General features: G+C 36.8%; 1 protein-coding gene across 2 annotated transcripts; it reads left to right on the top strand.

Moving 5' to 3' along the window:
- The first annotated feature begins 175 nt into the window (after positions 1–175).
- On the top strand, positions 176–16,302 carry LOC127945984 (pre-B-cell leukemia transcription factor 3-like). Of its 2 annotated transcripts, XM_052542218.1 has the most exons (8): positions 176–363; positions 2,279–2,414; positions 3,784–3,813; positions 7,062–7,227; positions 7,787–7,864; positions 8,284–8,396; positions 9,362–9,451; positions 14,506–16,302. In XM_052542218.1, the coding sequence occupies exons 1-8, from the start codon at positions 200–202 to the stop codon at positions 14,596–14,598; spliced, it is 870 nt and encodes a 289-aa protein (XP_052398178.1). In that variant the 5' UTR covers positions 176–199; the 3' UTR covers positions 14,599–16,302. The 2 variants fall into 2 exon arrangements, with proteins under 2 accessions (XP_052398178.1, XP_052398179.1); XM_052542219.1 differs by lacking the exon at positions 3,784–3,813.
- Positions 16,303–21,319: the final 5,017 nt, after the last annotated feature.

Below are 21,319 nucleotides of genomic sequence, written 5' to 3'. Positions count from 1 at the left end.
GGATGGTTTTGGAGTTAAAGTGAGGATGCGATGCCGGAATTGTATATACAGAAATTATTTATTACATGTAGCTGTTAAGTCTAAGTCTAAGACTTAGTAGTAGAAGTAATTTATTTTTGTGTAATGCACTTTCACACCTACATTCTCAGCTCAAAATTTTCTTTCTCCACAGGCATGTAACGAGTTCACTACCCATGTTATGAATCTGTTGAGGGAGCAGTCTCGCACACGGCCCATCTCACCGAAAGAGATCGAGCGCATGGTCAACATCATCCATCGCAAATTCAGCTCCATCCAAATGCAGCTTAAACAGAGCACCTGTGAAGCAGTCATGATCTTGAGGTCCCGCTTCCTCGATGCCAGGTTAGTATCAGTTTGAGATCTGTCCATATAAATTACAATATGTCTATATACAAATGAGTTGTTATCAGTTGTATTTGAAATAATTAATATTCTGCTATATGCAAGAAAGTAATGATTACAGAATATGATTTCAAGTTAACCATCAAATATATTGGCTCCAAAAGATGTGGTCACATTTACCATTTATGGACCAAGTCTATTCATAATAGGACTCTGCTCAATGGGATGTTTCGTGTAAGGGTGAAAATGTTCCCCAAACATATATCTCTAGTGTTCAAGTTGGTCACATACATTTGCCATGTTTGCTGTACACATATTTTTTAAAACAAGGAAAAATTAGTCATTATTCTACTAAAGTTTGTTTTACAGTAATGGCTTCGTAAAGTGAAGTTAGTCTTGGAAAAATATCAAGTCTCATTTGTCTGCAGAAGCCACTTGGTTTGATATTTTATCTATACAGTTGAGTTCAGATGATTTTAAGTGTGTTCAAATACTTTTTGGTGCCATTGTTACTTGAATTGGGACCTGTTTTAGCTACATTTTCAAGTTCATTTGACCTTTAGTCTACAGAGTCAGGATTTAGGCTTAGCCACTGATGGCATGGCGCCTGTTATTAGTTGACCACAATAATGCATTCATTATTATTCAGCCATTAGTCGTTAAGATGTGTTGCCAAGACTAGAGTTTTAGAGCCTAGAGGCCATCCACGGAACACAGACTACGTTTACATGCAGCCAATAACCCGTTCAAAACCGGGATAATAGTAATAACCTGGTCGCGCACGGCCATGTAAACACCGGCAAAAACCCGGATATGCTCATATCCCGGTTTTTAAAAACCGGGATATTATACCTGGGGTACCCCTTTTCTAACCCGAATATTTGGTCTTGTAAACGTGTTTCGGCATATCCCCATCAAAATGTGTGTTCTGCGCATGTTCTATTCGCAAGGAATCTTGGTCTTTTGAGTCTTTGGATACAGGAAGAAGAATCGGAAATGACGCATAATGCGTATTACGTCCAGACGCTAACCGTGCATCGCCGTTTACATCGGGATATTGGCGACTGATTACACATTCCATGTATACAGGAGTAACTCTCTCTGCTCACGCATGTAAACGGGTTATCCCGAATGTTTCAGAAAACCAAATAGTGACCTTAACCCGACCATAACCTGAATTTTAACAGCTTGTAAACGTAGTCAATGTCATACTAAGCACCTGAAAGCAGTTAAGAGTTTTATAGAGTGGAAAAGAAGTCAATTGTGCTTGGTGGGTAGGAGGCCATCAGCAGGTGGCCCAGATTACTGTAATCACAAACAGTTGGAAGAGGAGATTTGGAGAGTTGTAGAGGGGAGAGAAATGATGCAGTGAACATGAGAAAAGAGCAGATGAGGTCTTGAGGAGAACACTCAAGTGAAGCGGAAGCACAATCGTTTGGCTGGCCACTCGTGTGAAAGGCATTAAACAAGGCGAGAGAAAGAAGCCAGCGCTTAACTGTGGCTGGGTGGGCAGCAGTGAGTGGCCGTAAGTGCAACTCCATCAGGCCCTGCCCCAGTACTTGAGGAACAGTGTTCAGCTGGCCATGGACTGATTTCCCTAATGTCCCAAGATACAGCTCTGACTGGGAATGCTTGAGCACCTCTAAACGTCCCCATCAGAGCAAAAGAAAGTGCAATAGAGGGAGAAAGAGAGAGGGAAAGCTCGCAGATCTAAACACTGAACATTTCATGCTTCACTTAGAGCTCAGACGATAACGTAACATCACCCATTTGTGTGTCTACATATGTATTCTGATAATAGCCTTCCCGACTTCATTTCTTGCCAGCAGCTTCATTATGAGTTTGGCCATCACACATGGTTTTATTTGAGTTTCTCTAATTGCCTTCCTTCTCTTGTTTTTTCCCTACTTGGCAGACGGAAACGGCGGAATTTCAGCAAGCAGGCGACCGAGATCCTGAACGAGTATTTTTACTCACATCTTAGTAACCCTTACCCCAGCGAAGAGGCCAAAGAGGAGCTGGCTAAGAAGTGCAGCATAACAGTATCCCAGGTGAGACCACACCACCCATCCATGTTCCACACGTCCCGTTTGTTGGATAGTCTGAAAAGAATGACTGACAACAGGTCAAAGTCTGGCCAGGGTTTAATTAAGTAAATCCAATGCCATCTCTACTCTGTCCCATTTAAAATGGTTAAAGCTAGTCTAATTTCAGCTGGTCTAATTCTGGGATCTTCAACCCTGCTCCTGGACTCACACTGTCCTTCAGAGTTTATTTCCAACCGGCTCCAAGACACCTGCTTCAAATTTTCAAATGATCCTTAAGACCTTGATTAAATGGTTTGGGTCTGTTTGAATAAGGTTGGAGATAAACTCTTCAGGACAGGGGTCACCAGAAGCAGAGGTCTAGCTGGTTTAGGTGGTTGGCCAGTTGGTCCCCTAGCCTGATCAGCTTAAAACACTCAAAAACCCTCTAAAACCAGACAACAAACAAACCTGAGAGGCTTTAAGACCATCAAACCATCTTAGACTGGTTTAGGCTATTGTTTTCGGCAGGGTACTATAATCTAGGCTAACAGTGTCTAATTGGCTGTGATATGTCACACAAAGGCCCTGTCTAAAATGGCACATCTAATGGACTTGAGGTGTACATGAACTTCTCTTGTATGATGTTTAGCTTGTCATTCTAGGTTTCCAAACCTTCCCAAGCACCCCATTTGAAGCCACTATGCATCCTCGAATGTTATCCAGTAGTCCATGTGGCAAAGTATAGACTCTGAAGAGGATTGCGAGTGCTGAGGGTGCCATTTGGGACAGGGCCAAGCTTGATCACAGTGATCACAGATCTCTCCAGTGCACTGTCTCTCATTGTCCTCTTCTTTCCTCTCGTCACTGTCTAGCATGCATACCTGTTTGCTCTAACACATCAGTCTGATACTTCCACTGAGCTGAGTCTCATGCAGGGCCTGAAGACAGAGTGTACCCTGTTGTGGATGGATGCCACAGTTTGTGGTGATCTGTGTCAGTCATTGTGTTTTAGAGTAAATGTGTTCTCGCATGTTGAGTGTATGTGTGTCGGTGAGAAAGAAGAGGGACTTTAGTCAAACAGTATGATCCATTATCCCAAGTAATATAAAAAAAAGTATCACAGTGTTTTCCCACTCTAATAACTAAATTCAGAATCCACCTGAAGGCAAGTATACCCACCCATACCCATCTCCCCACAGACAAAACTTTTCTTTTCTTTTCTTTTTCAAGTGGTCACAGAGGTTGTTAAGGAAAATGTTTACTGTTAACCTATTGGTCTTAGAGCATATCTGCATACTCTGTGATGTAATAAATGTGTTTTCTCTGTGGGGAGGGGCTTATGGAGGGTTGTTCAGAGTCAGATCCTGTAAAAGCCATTCTTTTTTGCCTTCAGGGGGTGGGAACCACCATCACAGTGGCACAGGTATGTCATGACTTCTCCTGCTCCACATTTCTTGTGCCATTTGTTTTTCTTTGTTGCTTTTCCTTTAATCTGTCACCAGTTTGTGTGTGTCACTTGTACCTTAGAACATGTTAAAACATACTCTACACTCTGTTCCCCAAAAGTCTACCTTTCCTGCACTTACTGACTACAAATCTGCACACTTAATCAAGTGTCAAATGGGAATGATATATTTAGAGTGCTTAGTAATCAAACCAAGTATCAGACAGTATTTATGTTGTAAGACTTCTGCTGTAATATACATATTTACACCCCCTCCACTCTTCCCTAGAGAATTTCACTCAATTGTCAAATCGCTAAAAGTATGTGTCCCTTTTGATTGTGTTATGTCTTGTCATTAAACATTTTGACATGCCTGTGATAGATATTTACCCCACATTGTATGTAATCAGTGTGTTCTGTATGTTCAAAAAATATTTATTTTCTTGGCAATATCTTTCATTAAATTCATTTGTATGTTGCAATGTTTTGTTTGGTAAGGAATTGGTTGCAACAGGGTTAAAAATAGATGCAGATTGGCAGGGTTTTTATATTAATATTAAAATTTAAATAGTAAATATTAATTTCTTCCAGTTTTATTTAGTTACATTTCTATGGTATCCATTTGTGGTGTTTTTTTTTTTTTTCTCACTCTTATTGTAATGGTTTGTAGGCTATGTAGATCCCAGTGATTGTCTGCATTGTCATTTTTCCTGTATCTGAAACGTGAAGTGATATGTGGTGTTGATGGTATTGTTGATGAAATTTGGTCGCCTTTATCAAGCACCACTTCATGAATCAACCTCATTATCTGAGCACAATCTCTGTACATGTGTGATGCTTTGGCTTCTAAAGGCAGCACACAAGGTCACATGATGCTTTTTTTTTGGGGGGGGGGGGGGGTCATAACCACTATGAATTTAAGCATTTCTAGAGGGTTTATTGTGCACCCTTCAAATGAGTGGGCACAATGTGTTGGGCCCATCACCCTGTTGAATGCAGTTATTCTGCTTCAATCTTCCTGCGGTTCAAACGAGCGACACTTATCAATATTTCAGCTCATTGTACATGTAGCAGAGCTCTGCCTCAGGTTAATGTGTTAACTATTAATGCAGACCGCTTCATTATTGATAATATCAGCAGCCCTGGCCACTGCAACCGCCCATGACAGGGATTGTGTGTGTGTGTGTGTGTGTGATGAAGCCAGAAGTCTGAGTCTTCATTTAAGCTCCACTCTCAGCAAGAGAAGCAGTATAAATCGGGAGGTATTGAGACCTGGTAAGATCATCCATCCCATTTCAGTGACACTAGCAGCATATTGACCCAAGCTTGGGGAGGGAGTAGTGGTGAATTATTTACTACACCCACACAGAGGTTCCTCTCCATTGGTTTAAAGCAAACAAACCAGGTGTTGGGTTCCAGCATAGAACTCTACTGGGTCTCTAGTCTGTTCTCACATAAATATATAACCCGAATGCATGAGATAGATTTGTTTTAAAATATTAGAATTTAACTTAGCTTAATCAACTTAAATTGATGTAGGGTGTAACCAACATGCAGGAAGTCATTTAGTTTGTCATATGACAATACAACAAAATGATAAAACATGAAATATATCACAGAATGGGGCCCTGTACCCCAAAATTTAAGATGAGTTTAGAAAACCTTAATATATATATATATATATATATATATATATATATATATATATATATATATATATATATATATATATATATATATATATATATATATATATTATATATATATATATATATATATATATATATATATATATATATATATATATATATATATATATATATTTGCATGTGTCTGTGTGTGTTTGTGTGTGTTAGTACAGGTGTAAACCCCAGAATACTTATTAGAATTATATAATATTCAAACATTTATGATATTTGTTTAAAAGAAAGTTTTTGTTTCGTTAATATATGAAAATTAGGGATAGGAACAGCTAAATTTAAAGTATTTAATCTTTAGAGGGAGGTTAGCTATGTGTGTCTCTTTTCTATGGCCTTAAACTGCTTCATAAGCAGGTTAAGTAAAAAGGATGACGGCTAGTGCTTTCATTGCTTCCAATTAAACCTTGCTTGTTAGTTTAACCTCTAGGTAAACCCATCAAACAATTGATGTTAAGGCAAAAGCCTGCCAACGGTGGTGGCTTCAGCTGAATGGTCATTAATTTTAATTGCCTAGATATTAAAGATTTAGAAGCGCATAGGCAAGGTGGGGGTAGAAATGATCTGATGTCATGTAAATTCAGCCGCTGTAGCGTAGTGTGGCTCGGGCTGCTGGAGATATTAAAATGGAAGCAGAGAGGTGGAAATTAAATAAAGCATCATTAAGGGGCTGAGGCTCTCTGGTCCTCCAGTCCAGCTAGATCCGGAATACGGCAGGAGAGATCGCCACGGCGACAGGCCACTGTAATTTATAGGGCTATTAAGAAACAACCCTTAATCTCTTTATTATTCCACAATTATGCAGTGCTATCATTTGCACATCTACCACCCCCCATGTGACCCAGATCTTATTTTTTTCCTGGCTGCTGTTTTTAGTAAAATTGGCATTATTTTTAATTATTAATGTATTGTGTTAAGGCGGTGCGGCTGCTTTTAGGTGTACTATCTAAATTGTGGTTATTATGTTTATTATTTGTCTTAAGGCAGGAACACAAAAGTGAAAAGAACATTATTTATATTATAAAACATCCATGTAACTTTTAAAGGTAGGTAGTGAAATTAAAATCTAAAGATAGTGTTATGTTAAAACTGTTTTTTTAGAATGTGTCCATTTTTAAACAGGGCCAGGGACCAAAACACAATTTTTTAGCAAGATCTCTGTTAGCCTTACAGGGAAATATACAACCTTCACATTTGGCACTAGCTACTTGATCCCATAAGCACAACACTGATCAAATTTTGACACAAGAAGAGCAGCCCCTTGCGTGTTGGTTTTGTCTAGAGACAAACAGGGAGCATGTCATGCCTCCATCCACAATAACGCACAAGCCCTGTCTGATAATCGCTTAATTAGTCTGCATGCCCAGCGGATATTATTGTGGGAGGCTGGGGACTGTGGACTTGATGGACCTAAACATGACATCTTGAAACAATCACTCTGCTCAGTGCACAGTGCCTTGTCTGCATTGACGTCTGACACCCCCTCCTCTTTTTTTCCTCTCTTTCCTTTTCTTTCCATCTCTCGCTCAGGTATCCAACTGGTTCGGCAACAAGAGGATCCGCTACAAAAAAAACATTGGCAAGTTCCAGGAGGAGGCCAACCTGTATGCCGCTAAGACAGCCGTGACTGCCGCGCACGCAGTAGCTGCCGCCGTACAGAATAGTCAGACCAACTCACCCACCACACCCAACTCCGGTAAGCTTGCACTTATCCCGGACGAGCCCCCAAAAACCAACCAGCTATCCCCTATCCCAGCTTGGTCCCTTCTGAACCTCTGCTCCCTCTGGCATGCCGGTTGGCTGCCGTGACAGTGAGAGGTCCCAGACTGGGGGATGAGCCTCACTATCCTGCCTCTGAGGCTATACATGCTGAACGAGATGAACAGAGTCAAGCAGAAACTGTGTGAGCGGGTTGCACATGCTGAATATGTTTCTAGATTTGAGGGGTGGGAGGGTTTTGGTTGTTGTATGGGTAAAAGATATAATCCTCACCCACTGTCCTGCCTTCCTATCCATAAATATGTGAACATGTTAAGCTGCTGTGAACTGATGGAAATCTCTTGTTCAGAGCATGTTACACTCTTGAAGAAATGTGTAGTATGAAATAATTATGAATAATGATGAATTTTCTACCTTAAATTGATGCTCTTCTGACATAATAAGCAGAAGATTTGACTGTGATAAAGACATGGCTTAGACCCTGAGGAGTTGTGGGTAAGCAATTTTTTAAGGGGTCCCCTTTTTCTTGCACCCAGGATTCCAGATGAAAGATGAAGAATTTCAGCTGGACTCTGCAGAGAACAAAAACACTCTATTAACCAACATGTTCACTGGTACTGGAATTTTCCATAAGCTTCTTATTGTCCTTGTCATTAGCATATAATTCCCTTTATGAACTAGTCCAATAAAGTAGGAATAGGTGTGAACCCCTATGGAAAACTTAGACTTCCAACTCCATATACCATCTTTGTCCTTTTTTTTGTGGTGATTTCTCCCCTTGGTTTTGGCATTTTTGGTGACCCCCACGTGCCCTTCTAGAGATGTAATGCAACCTAGCCGTCACCCCCATCCCTATCCTTTCATTTCTTCCTTTTTTTATTTTGCTCTACTTTCTGTTGTTCGCTTTCCAAGCATCTCTTCTTAGTGTGGTGTGTGGTGCGCGTATGTCCTCACACATGTGTGAGTCTGTGATAGCCTCTATTTCACTTTCTCATCCTCTAGTTATTCAGCTCCTTACATCTTTCCTTTCTAGGTTCGTCAGGTTCTTTTAACCTCCCAAACTCGGGGGACTTGTTCATGAGCATGCATAATCTGAATGGGGATTCTTACCAAGGGGCACAAGTCGGAGCCAATGTGCACTCACAGGTAGGCGCTATGCACAGGAACTGGGGCTGTGAACCAGAGCAAACCTGTCAGCTAGCCTACCATCCACATTAAAAACTCTACTCCCTCCCCCTCAACATATAGAAAGATTCAATTACCCCCTCAACAATTAGTTGAACTATAGTCATGGAAGATTAATGATTACTATAGTCTGGACATGGATGATTCCTTCACATTTCCTAAATGGACCCCCAACTAAATTAACAAATCACCACCCATACGAGGCCTGTCTGACTAGAGACTCATTATTTACAGTATTATGTTAGTATGTTGATCCTGGAGCAGACCCCGTTTTGTAGTTGATTTTGTGAATGCATTTGGCTCTGACTTAAGCTCTTGGGTTGGTATTGGTTGTATGGTACTGTTCTTTCCTCCAAACCTCTATATCATTTTCTGTCCCCTTTTCATCATGATAATCCCAATTTTCCATGTTCACATAAGCTCATTTCATTCTCATGTTAAAAGACACCATTTGAAGGAGAGAGACAAGAGTTAATGTGTACTGAACACTTCTCAGATTCTAAATATCTGCTCATTTGCTGATAATGTGTTCTTAGATACCGTAATCTCCTCCAACTGTTGTCATGTGTGAATATTATTGTGCTTTGTAGTAAATTCCAAATGAAAACTATTCCATTCCTTATTTCTATGTTTTTTTGTTTAGAGCCTGGTATTAGAGTTATCATTGTCAGAAAGCAATAGAGAGGGAAAACGCATATATTATCCTAAATATTGCATTACACCACATACTATATGTATGCCTAACTTCATTCAGCTGCATATTCCATTTTAGTATGATTAATTTAGTAAACCGCAAAGCCATCAGATGTTTTTATAAACACCATTACCTTTGTCTGTTGTCACCATACATCACTGCATTGATCTTTGTGTGTGTTTCTGTAATGCAGAATGTTGACAAGTTTGACTTCCTGTTGTGTCCTCTGCAGGTGGATACCCTGCGCCATGTTATCAGTCAGACGGCAGGATACAATGATGTCCTGGGGGGGAATCTCATGTATAGTCCACATAGCTTGAATGTAAGTACAAGTGCCACAGAAATAAGCAATAATAAACATACTACACCCATCCTAACATTATAGAGATAGTCTATAACCCTATAAGCCTTTTTGAATGAAAATCGTTATATACTCCCATTCAAAAGTTTAAGGTCTGTACGTGTTTTTTTTTTTTTTTTCTTTAAGAAGTCTATTCTGCTCACTGAGGCGAATTCATTTGATCAAAATATAGTCATATCGTGAAATATGTGATGCGATCTAGGGAAACCCAACACATGGTGAAATTTACCTTTTTAGGTTTTGATACCATATGAAAGCTGAGTTAAAGCCCTTTCCAAAACTATTCTGCATCATTACACAAACAGACTAACGTTACCCTGAAGAAGTTTTCCATTGTTTATCATGATGGGCGTAGTCTCTGAACTTTTGATCACCACTTGTATTTATGGATAGCACAAGTAGTTTAACCTGCAGTTAGAAAAGCGAACGCAGCACACGTGTGCATATAACAGACTGTCATCGGACTCCTCCTCTTCATCCGATCCTTCATCTCTGGATGAGAAATAGTCCATATAACATATTTTAGGGCACTGATATCACCACGATTGAGCAGACTGAGAAGAGCAAGATCGTCTAAGTGAGCAGCTTCAGACTCCGTTGTTTTCTTGCGCTCCAACATCTCACGATATTAAAAACTAAATAAATTAAACTTGGCGTGACGTAGTTTACACAGGACTGGTGGGAAATGTGCATTGATACACCTTTATTATATATGTTAGATGATTTATTTTGATAGGTTAACTGTTTTTGTGGTGTTAAGAGAAAGCACCCCCGCAGCCTGTTCTTAACATGAGAGAAAGACAGTCTTTTCTACTTGTTGCAATAAATTGCAATTATTCTGCACTAAACAAGGGAATTTTGCCAATATATTTTGAGTGATGATAGACAAAATGTTATAGATTATAATATAGTATAAACCATGACATTTTTTCAGGGTTCTTTGACAGATATACAGTTCAAAAAACAACACATTTAGACATTCTCACACTTTTGATCAATTTAATGGGTTCTTGTTGAATAAAATTATTTATTTTATTAATTTTTTTGTTAAGAATGTGTTTTATTTAACTAAATGATATGCCATAGGCACATAAACACCAACATTTTTGGTTGGCATTTACTAAGAAATGATGTTGTGAAAATCTGCAAAGTGCAAATACAGTTATTAGAACATAAATCAGAAGGACCTGAGTCAGACAGCAAGAAACCACCATAAATCCAAACTCCACGACAAACAGAGTGATGATTCAGAAGATGACAGGAGTATCTATCCTATAATATGCTTAAAGTGGAAAATGTTACTTTTTTTTTTTTTTTTTTTTTAAGAGGGAATAAATGCTTTGCTCAGTAAAAGCTCAAGCAGCTCAAGTCTTTGGGAGTGGTGTGAGGAAAATGAGATTCAGAAATATATTAAGTCAGTTTGTTGCCTTTGTAAACAGTTCCTATTACAGTAACCTATAAAATGAAAAGACTTACTAGCACATAGTGCCTCTGTTTGCCTGTTTTGCAATGCTTCAAAGAATTTGCAATATCCTTATCAACTTTATGAAATATGAAAGTATGATTGCCTGCAGCCATCTGTAGGCATGAATTTTATCTTCCTTGATGAGGTTTGATATTATTATTTTTTTCAGTCATACACTGCATAATCTGAAACCATCAGAGTAAAGATTCATTTATTTGATGGGGTGGGGGGGGGTGGGGGGTGGGGGGTAAAAACAGACATACTGTATATCTTCCTTAAGCTAAACACAGGTTTAGATGTTATAACTGTTACCTTGTTTGTCAGAGAATTGTTTATAATTATAAACTTAGATGTATTAACCTTATCTAAAAAAATAAAAAAAGGGCTGAATGACAAGACTCTGGTGATGAGCTGATAAAATAGGAACATGTACTTGTAGTTTATGAAAGACAATTGATCATTTTCTGCATTTGCAATATTATAAAATAATCCAGTAAAATGTGTTTTGAAGATTATTACATATCCATGATACAAAAAAATGGTCCTTGTACATTATCAAAAAAGACAAATGAGCCTTCCAAAAGCAAAACAAATCACTTTCTATTGGGAACCAGATGCAATCTGATGGAGGAATAATTTGCAGTGAGGTAATTAATAGAGCAGAGCTGTCATATGTGTACTTTCTGATGACTGTTAGAGCTCCATTTGCATGAATTAACTCTCACAAAGCACACAACAATAAATGTCAGAAGTCAAAACGTATGCCGTTTTTTCACAGCAGTGGGGCCCAAACGTGTGGCTAATGCTGAGACTGGTGTGTGTGCGTGTGTGTGTTTGGAAGCCTTTGTGGCCTGTAGCTGTGCAGATGAAGTGTCAGTCTCTCGCAGGCTCAAACGCCACACTTTCACACTCTCTCACTCTCTCACTCTGGTCCACTGCTCAAGTCAGAACTCACTCTATCATTACAACAAGTGTGTGTGTGTGTGTGTCTGTGTGTGTGTGTGGGTGGGTGTGTCAGGCTGAATGAGAGTGATCTATGTCATCAGGGTACAGCAGACTTTCTCATAATGCTCGAGTTTCAGCATCAGTCCAGACATTGTAGCTGGAAGAGACTAGCACAGTCTATTTATTGACCTGTTCCAGGAACTCTAAATCAACCAAATCCTAATTCCCCCACTGAACAGTCCCTTTTCACACACACATATGCACAGGCACAAACATCTCCCCATGATTTTGTATAAAACATAGACAGATTGTTTTGATAACCAAACATCTCATTAGCAAATCAGCATATGGCAGTACTTCTCAACTAGTTTTGCTTCAGGATCCAGATTTTACATGAAGTGACAATTCCATGAAATTCAATCAATTCCATTGATTGTACAAACAAAGTTTGTACTAAAATGTGACCCTGGACCATCTTAAGTCGCTGGGGTATATTTGTAGCAATAGCAAAAAATACAATGTATGGGTCAAAATTATTGAATTTTTTTTATGTGAAAAATCATTAGGGTAAGATCATGTTCCATTAAGATATTTAGCAAAGTTCACACTGTAAATATATAAAAACTTCATTTTTTTATTAGAAATATGCATTGCTAAGAACTCATTTGGACAACTTTAAAGGCGTTTTTCCTCATTCTTTAGATTTTTTTGCACCCTCAGATTCCGGATATTCAAATAGTTATATCTCGGCCAAATATTGTTCTATCCTAACAAACTATATATCAGTGGAAAGCTTATTTATATATAAATCTCGCTTTTTATTTATTTAATTTTTTTTATTGACACTGAAGACTGGTTTTGTGGTCCAGGGTCACAAATGCCATTAAACATATTATTATTATTATTATTATTATTATTATTATTATTATTATTATTATTATTATTATTATTATTTAAGCCAATGATTTACAGTATTCATTATTATTATTATTATTATTATTATTATTAATTGTTATTATTATATTATTAATTTATTATATTAAAATCGTTTGTTTGTTTATGAAGCCAGTGATTAACTATTTTCATTATTTATTGAAATCTGATTAGACATTTATTTATTTATTCACTGATTGATTGATGCAAATGATTGACTGTTTATTATTATTATTACTTTATTATGTTAAGCAATAATTCACCATATTTATTTTGTATTTATTTTATTTGACTAATTATTGAGCCAGTGATCCACCACATTTTGTTTGTGGCTTTTGAGAACGAGGGTATTTCCTCAGGCTGGCACATGCCTAATTTGACAAACTTCTAAAAAAATATATAATTTCAAATTAAATATTGCAGTATTTGATTGAATGCTATTCTTTTGATACCCAATATGTTTTAAATAATTAATAAGTTTTTTTTTTTATTTTTTTATTTTTTGTGGTTCATGACCCTTAACCATTCGTTGTGGTGATATGAAGAGTGAGCAGTAAACTCTGGTGGGGGATTGAATGAGGAAAGATATCCAGCTAAAGCTATTCTCCAATGAGTGCCGGGAGCGCTCATGCGTCAGGGTGGAGGAAAGGCCTGCACCGTCACTTCCAATCAGCATCCTTCCAGCTTTCCGCCTCCCCGGCCTTCCTCCCCTTGACTGACATCAAAATATGGAGCGACAAGCTGTCGGCCCACCGCTGAAATCTGATAAGACATTGATTTCAGCAATCGTTCCCATTGGCCACAACGTTTATGCAAATTTGTTTTCTGAGAGCGAGGGAAGCAGGGACCGAGAGTGGGAGGTTTAGCGTGGCAAGCCGATGTGGGTTTAGCATGGCAAGATGTCCATCGGCATGTCAGACAGTAGATCAGAGGAGACACTCTCTCTTATTAATTTCTTAATGCATTAATATGCACATCCATGCAAGCTTCACTCCCATGTACACACCAGAATTAGGGCACACACTTAAGCATGTGCAAGCAGACAAATAAACACCTGTACTTCCTGCCACACATGCTTCTGTGATTTTTTGAAAACTAAGAAAGATTATCTGTATTATTTTACATAGCAAAATTCTTTAATGCTATATTAAATATGAACAGATAAATATTAATCTGATAATATTAATAAATATTATGATTATTATTATTATTAGTATTATTATTATTATTAACATAATTAATTTTTTTTTTTTTTTCAGGACTCTTTGAGTACAAAGTTAATTAAGTATCAGTTAAATATTTATTTATGTATTTATTTAACTTTTTTATGATTCTATGTAACATTATACGTGTCTTAACTGTAATTATTATTATTATTATTATTATTAAGTTTCCATAAAAATGTTAAGCACCAAAAAGTGTTTTCAACATTCATTGAATTATGGCGCATAAACTCAAAATAAAGAGCATGAGAGACTTATCACTCTTTCTCTCTCTCTCTCTCTCTCTTTCTCTCTCTCTCTCTCTCAAAAAAAACAACAACATCATAATAATAAAAAATAAAAACTTAATTATTCAAAATGTTTGCCCACCAGTGTTTGTATATATACAAGTGTATTTCTTTTTTTCCACTGAAAACTTCTTAAATTTTTTTTTCCTGCTGTGTTTTCAGGGTAATGGGGGGTGGCAGGCTGCTACGACTCCATCCTCTGTGATCTCCCCTGCAGAAGGCCCTGGTAGTGTGCACTCTGATACCTCGAACTGATCTCCTCATTGACATGGATCCTTCCCAAGCTGTGGACAACCAATCACAGAATTACAAATCCACAGACTGACCAATCAGAGACACAGTATAAACTCTTAACGCTCATCCAGAAACATCATCATGGAATCATCCACAGTACCCTTCCACAGCGTTTTGGAAGCTGGATATTTCCTAGCCGTAACATCAGTCCACTGCAGTTTTTACTAACAATCTCTCCTCCGATCATATTAAACAATTATGTTTTGTTTCTTTTATCATTTGAAGTGTGCAAACTCAAAATGTATGTTTAAAAAATAGTGTTTTTTTTTTCTTTTTTCTTGAGTTTATTACTGGTCATAACCCTCTCCATTGTGCTAACTAACTGTCAGCAAAGCTTTAGGAATACATCTGGTACTGTACTTACAAAGTATATTCATATGATGCTAACCGATGCATTTAACAGGGCTAAATGCTACAGAAGGCAGCTTGGGGGATTAATTGCTGATATTTTTTTAGTTTTATTAATATCTCACCTAGCAATGACTAAAACAAGACCACCTATAGCAGGCAATCCACTCCATTTTGGGGGGTGATTTTTTGAAATACCTGGCAATTAATGTCTTTTAAGAAAAAAAAACACACAAAACGTAATCAATATTCAGTCCACTACAATTATTGAAGGTAAGTGTAGAAGATGGGAAAAGGAAATATGGGTCATCTTGTTGGACGCGCTTCTGGCAATTTTCCATTCAAAAACTTTCTTGCATATGACATAGTTTGAGAGTATTCATACATCTCACAAATAAATACTCCGCTTTATTACCTCATTGAAAAACATAGAAAACCAATAGATTTAAAACATTTCTTTAGCTTATAGCGCTCTCACTGACTACCTCTCAACAAAAATCACCACAACCATCGTTTTTGTCTTTTATTTTCTGTCATTCTTTTTTGTGTCTTTTTAAAATACATTTTATACTTTTGTTAGATTCGGTTCCATCTTGTATGAAATTTGCTCTCTCTGACTCTCTCTTGCGCTTTATGTAATCTAATGTATATTTTAACCTTCTAAGAAAACTTAGTTGCTTTGTTGCAACTTTTAAAAAGAAAAAAAAAAACAATATTAATAATATGAATAAAACAGAGAGTATGGAGAGTACAGTGGCTGGTGGAGGGGAATTTTGTGCTGGAACAGGGAGGGGGAAATACGATCATAAAATTAACAGCAAACAGTTAAACTGTTGTAAATACTGAAGAACATTTTGAATGTTGCTCATCTTGTTACTAATTCATGCAAAAAAGACATAAAAAAAAATTATAAACAAAAACCCATGATGAAAAAAGAAGAAAGAAAGAAAACCTGTAATGTATAGAGGTTTCAGTATTCAGAATTGTACATTACAAAACCCTGTGTGACAGGGTTCTAACTTTCCTTCTCTTCTCTTTTTTTTTTTTTTTTTTTTTTTTGTATCGTATGTGATTCTGAAACTAAAAAAAAAAAAAAAAAAACAGTCATACAAAATTTATTTGTGGCAGTGGTTCTAATGTATTAAAGATGTTTCATTTTTCTTTCTAACCAGACTACACCCTGGACTGAAAAGTCTTCCTTGTGGTAGTTATGTGTAATTTCGATGAATAAAATGTTTTCCTTTCATTGACAGTCTGTTTTGATATTGCCTTAGGTACACTTGAGGATATTATAATACTAATAAAAATATTTTTTAATGAATGTAAATGGATTAAACATTACATTGAATTAGTTTTAGCAAAGGCATAGTTTAATTATTATGAGAACAACTGTCCTTCTGTTATATGCATATACATGTGTATCCAGAGTCTTGTTCATTTGCATGAATACCTCTTCATGCCAATTTCAACAAAGTGAGAGATTTATTCTCCTCCAGCGTGCATGTATCAAATCAAGCACACACGCCGAACTAAACACAACACCCTATTTTGCTAACGCATAAGTGCTTGTGTCACATTACTTAGACAATCATACGCCAATATCTTAAATGCATTAGTACACGTCTATGCAAACCACACATGCGCATGACAGAGCCTCTAAGAAGAATTGACAGTCCCCTCATAGAACGCATGGTTTTCCCCGCAGGCTTGTTCTCTGTCAAAGAGAAAGAGAGGGATTTTAGCGTAGTGAGGGCTGCTGGGGCCAAATGAATTATTTGGTTTGATAGGGATCCATGGAACAGCTTGTGAGAAGCTACTCCATGTGGCATGGCGACGTGTGACAAGATTGCATTAATAGCACTAATTGTTGCCCGAGCCCTTTGGCAAATGCAGCTAAATTAATAGATTTCTTTAATTGGCCTGTTTGTGAATTCACCCAAATCCCTGATTCTGTTTTATTTTTAGTTTTATTTTTTTGTTTTTGTTTTTACAAATAAACATGATGTGATCTTTAGACAATGAGTCCAGCTTAAGCTTCTTATAAGAGTCTGGCGCTGTAGAGAACTGATAAAGGCAAGCTCTATTCAAAACACAAGGAGAAATTCTCAGAAATGGAACATATGCACGACAATTTAAAAATAATAAATAATAGCAAGAGTTCAGTGTGATAGTGCTGAGACCTAGAAGTTGGTATGCATTTTATAGTTTATGCAGCCAATGAACTGTACAATTCTGCTAACAACAATCAATAGAAAAAAATGCATGAACATCTATTCTAAACAACATTTTTGTAGATGGGTAAACCATTTTATATCTAAAGGATTATTTTTTCTTGACTATGCAAGACTTCCAGTGATAACTTCTACAATAACTTCTAGTTATTTTAAACTGGTATCTGTTAACATGTTTTTAATTTGTAATCGTAATCATATATTTGCTGTTCTTCTTCAAGCTATTTACTTATAGTGGCTAATGATTCGTAAATTGAGAACGCATGAGAATACAGATTATTATGGCATTTTAAGGCTGTCAGTTGATTAAAACAATTAATCATCTCATTAATTATATTAATGTGAATTATATCGAACCTGCTGCAATATATTTTTTTCTTTCCAAGTGTGCATTCTGAATAATAAAAATCTTTTCATACTACAGTAAGTCTATAGTGCTCCTCTTCTGAAAGGTTTTTCACTTATTTCATACCTGTTGAGTTACCATTCAAAATGAATTGGACTGATAGACTGGATTTGCTTGTGTTTTGGTCTTTTTATTCCAGACTAAAATAGAAGAATGAATGCCATACCCACCTTTAACAATGTAAAACATGTTTAACTAATCTTAAACAGTAACACTGATTGCCATAGTATAATTACTTTGAACGACAATTTACAAAAAAAATTCTGTATGGTGTGTGTCAAACTAAATTGTGGGTGGTTAGCAAGTAACCTACTGTAACTGCACACTAAAGTAGAGAAAGTGTTTAGTAAATTCAGCCCTGAGAGTCTGGATTGGTTTAGAAGTAAATGGAGCAAAATTGCTATAATAACATGCAACGATAAAACATGCATGCCAGATAATAGAGCAAATTGTGCACTGCATATACTGACTTTGCCCAGACAAATCCTAGTATTAGCTGACAAAAGATAAAACCATTACCAAGCTCTAGGTAAGGTCATGCACTACAGTTAAAGTGTCACTTTTAACCTAAAGTAGTGCTTTCTTAGACCAGCTAGTATATGCACCAGGAGTTTCATAGCACTTTCTTTTCTGACTAATGACCTGATTGACTTTGCAAGAAGAGAAAGTACTAATGGTTCAAAGGGAAGAATGTATTAGATGTCTAATGCCTGGAAACATGGGACTAATCATTATGCCAGGAGAAATTGCATCCTCTTTTTGATCATTTTACCACCTAAATTACCATAAATTGTTTTCTGATCTTCTATGTACGTGTTTCAATAGCTTGCCAAACCATCTGCAAAATATCAGTCCCAGATTCAAGACATCATCATCTTTCTTTATTGTTGTCTTTTTTGTTTGCTTTTTTTGTTTGTTTTTTACTTGGATGGCCGAGACAGAGGCACAGCGATAAACAGTTTGACCTTCAGATCATGTTGCAGGTAAACCTATTTAGCATTGCCTCAGTCAACTGCTCCCGGTGGTCAGTGCCCCTAGTAATTAAATGGGCAGCGCAAATCATATACAGACCTTGAATAATGAAAGCCAATTTAAACAATTCCCCCTCTGATCCTACTAGAATGATTTAGCTGCCAATGTGAGACTTTTGTTGCAATGGTGTTTTTGTTTATTAATGTAATGTGGGCACTGAGAGGGGTTTGACTGCTAAGAGAGGGGTTGTGTGTCTTTTTGCACTCATTTCAAGGAACTGACTGAAAGCTAATTGTTATGAAAGTCTGTTTCTGCCTTAAAAGACTAAAAATAAAAAGTAATCATGACTTCCAATTCCAAATCCAATCTTTAAATTCATATTTTGACATTTCTAATTTGTTGTGTACTTTTGGATTTATAATTTATGATGTGACTTTATAACAAACATTGTGACTCTAAATCTAGAATGGAAATTGTGTTAATCATTTCTCTCCTACTGTGTAGTATATTTTAGTGTAATGACTTCTTGAACTAGAAAAAAAAAAAAAAAAAAAATATATATATATATATATATATATATATGTAAGGTGAGACTTCATTTAGTTCATTGGAAATTCAATGGATCTATTGCCCTTAGCCATTCTAAAATCACTGTATACAACAGCTTCACAGGGCTTTTTGCTTTTATGAAATGTTTACTACATGTACAGAACAGGAACAAAAATTTAAATTATTTTTGATAAAAAATCATTCTTCCGTCAAGCAATGTAGTTTTCATATGAATGTTTATCAGACACAGCAAAAACCCACTGACTTAGAGGCTCAGTGATATTCATGGAATACAGAGTATTTTACAGAGTACTACTTATGAAATACATATTAATACTCATGTAATACAAAGTAAATTTTGCATTAATGCAGTCTGAACCAGGGAAACATTACAGTGCCACTTACGGAGAGTGTTCATCTTCACCCTTGTTGCAATTTTGAGAACCGTGATGAAAGTTGTCCTGTCTGAAATATGCTGTCAAAAAAGTTAAGATGCTATTAAAACGGCCTCCAAGTCAAAGACATCAGTTTTTGTTCCTGCCCAGATTCAGCCAAGATTCACACTTCATGACAACTGAATGTGAGACTTCATTGTGTAAGAAACCCGAGTTGTCAGTATCCAATATGCACTGTCTGTGCATCTATCTTCCTAACCATCTTCCGTCTCTCCTCCAAATACTCGGCTGCAAAGGTGAAGACTTAATTGAACCTGGTTTGGAGGTGACTGCAGAAGCCGGCCACACTTGCAGCAATTAACTGAAATGTCAGGCGCTTATAATTCGAGTTATTCTGTCTGTCTATGGTGGAAAGGGCTTCCTCCATGGGTCATTGGCTACCAATTTAAAATGGAAATTGACATCCATTTATTCCCATTTTCGCTGCAGACTCCTCCAAAATGAACTGTGCCTTTTAACCCAAGCAAGGAGAGGGAAAATCAGCTCCCAATAGCCTTTTTTTATTTATTTAACTTTGTGCTATTCTGAATAATGGGTAATGCCGAAGAACATCATAATCATCTGGTCCTCCATAACTGGCTAAATGTGTTTAAATCAGCAGAATCAACTAAGAGACCTTTAATGTAAGGGAAGTAACATTTGTTAAAAACAATGTCTATTAGGATTGTCTCTAAGGTTCATTAAAAACAACATTTTCCCCCTGTAAAACTTTGCACGAAAAGCATGCATCATTAAATATGGAAATCCAGAATTTTATTAGCAATCTGCTACATCTGAGCTGACGCCAATGAAATTAAAAGAAGATATCATTTATTAAGCTAGAGTTCATATTCTGTTAAATATGAAATGTAATTTTCTTCTCGTATTGATTAATTGCCTGCTGGTGCATTGTTCAAAGACCCATGTAACATTTCAGCGAAAGGACATTGTTTATTCATTAAAATTTTAAACCATCCTTTTTTGCTTAATGCTCTTCAGCTAGAAATGAAATGGTTGTGATTTAAAACTATGAATTAATAAATACATTTGCAAGTGTAAAAAAGAAAAAGCAAACCTCCTATTTTTCATTAGAGGGCTTTAATATTTCACTTACTCCACTAATGCCATTTTTTCTCATTTGCTTCTCTCTCTTTCACAAACCCACACATATTTAATCAGTCAGTGGTTTATTTTTCTTCTTCTTTTTTTCAAATGGTCAGCCCTCTGATATTCAAGTCTCGGCAGATCGAGCGAATATCGGACAAATGCAGATTCTCCTCTCATAAGATTTCATTGACATTTTAAAAAATTTCAACAGCAATATCACACACACACCAGCCAGACTTCCCACATGCCCACACGTAAGTATTCCATGCACAATTTTCCACAATTTACCCAGCAGAATAAAGAAGGGGGAGGGCGAACAGAGTGGAGATGTGTTGATTGGTACTTGTTAAAGTATGATGTATGGCCCTCTCGGAGAGTACAGCTATCTGGAAGTCATTACCGTGGTCTCTCTTATTCTCCAACCAAAGTGAACTCTACATTTAAAAGGAGAATGTCCAGCCCTTTAATATCTGAATATAAATGGAGTGGTTATTTTAGAATGAGTGTGTGATTTATTACAGATACTTTGTCAAATTAAGTATACTTTGGGGTTGGGAGTTCGACTGAGCTCTGAAGTTTGTCGCTGTGGTTCAATTCACACTTTGCTCACAGTTGTAGGATGTCACTGTTTGATT

This window comes from Carassius gibelio, chromosome A24 (genome assembly GCF_023724105.1).
Source record: "Carassius gibelio isolate Cgi1373 ecotype wild population from Czech Republic chromosome A24, carGib1.2-hapl.c, whole genome shotgun sequence".
NCBI classification, from domain to species: domain Eukaryota; kingdom Metazoa; phylum Chordata; class Actinopteri; order Cypriniformes; family Cyprinidae; genus Carassius; species Carassius gibelio.
Note: the sequence above shows the minus strand (reverse complement) of the source record. Positions and strands in the feature narration are given on the sequence as shown.

Excerpts from the sequence above, each read along its gene's own strand:
- LOC127945984 (XM_052542218.1), top strand. The coding sequence starts at position 200 with ATGAATCTGTTGAGGGAGCAGTCTCGCACACGGCCCATCTCACCGAAA. Across the intron at positions 3,814-7,061 it reads CCACCATCACAGTGGCACAG|GTATCCAACTGGTTCGGCAA; the intron begins GTATGTCATGAC and ends TCTCTCGCTCAG. Across the intron at positions 9,452-14,505 it reads ATAGTCCACATAGCTTGAAT|GGTAATGGGGGGTGGCAGGC; the intron begins GTAAGTACAAGT and ends CTGTGTTTTCAG.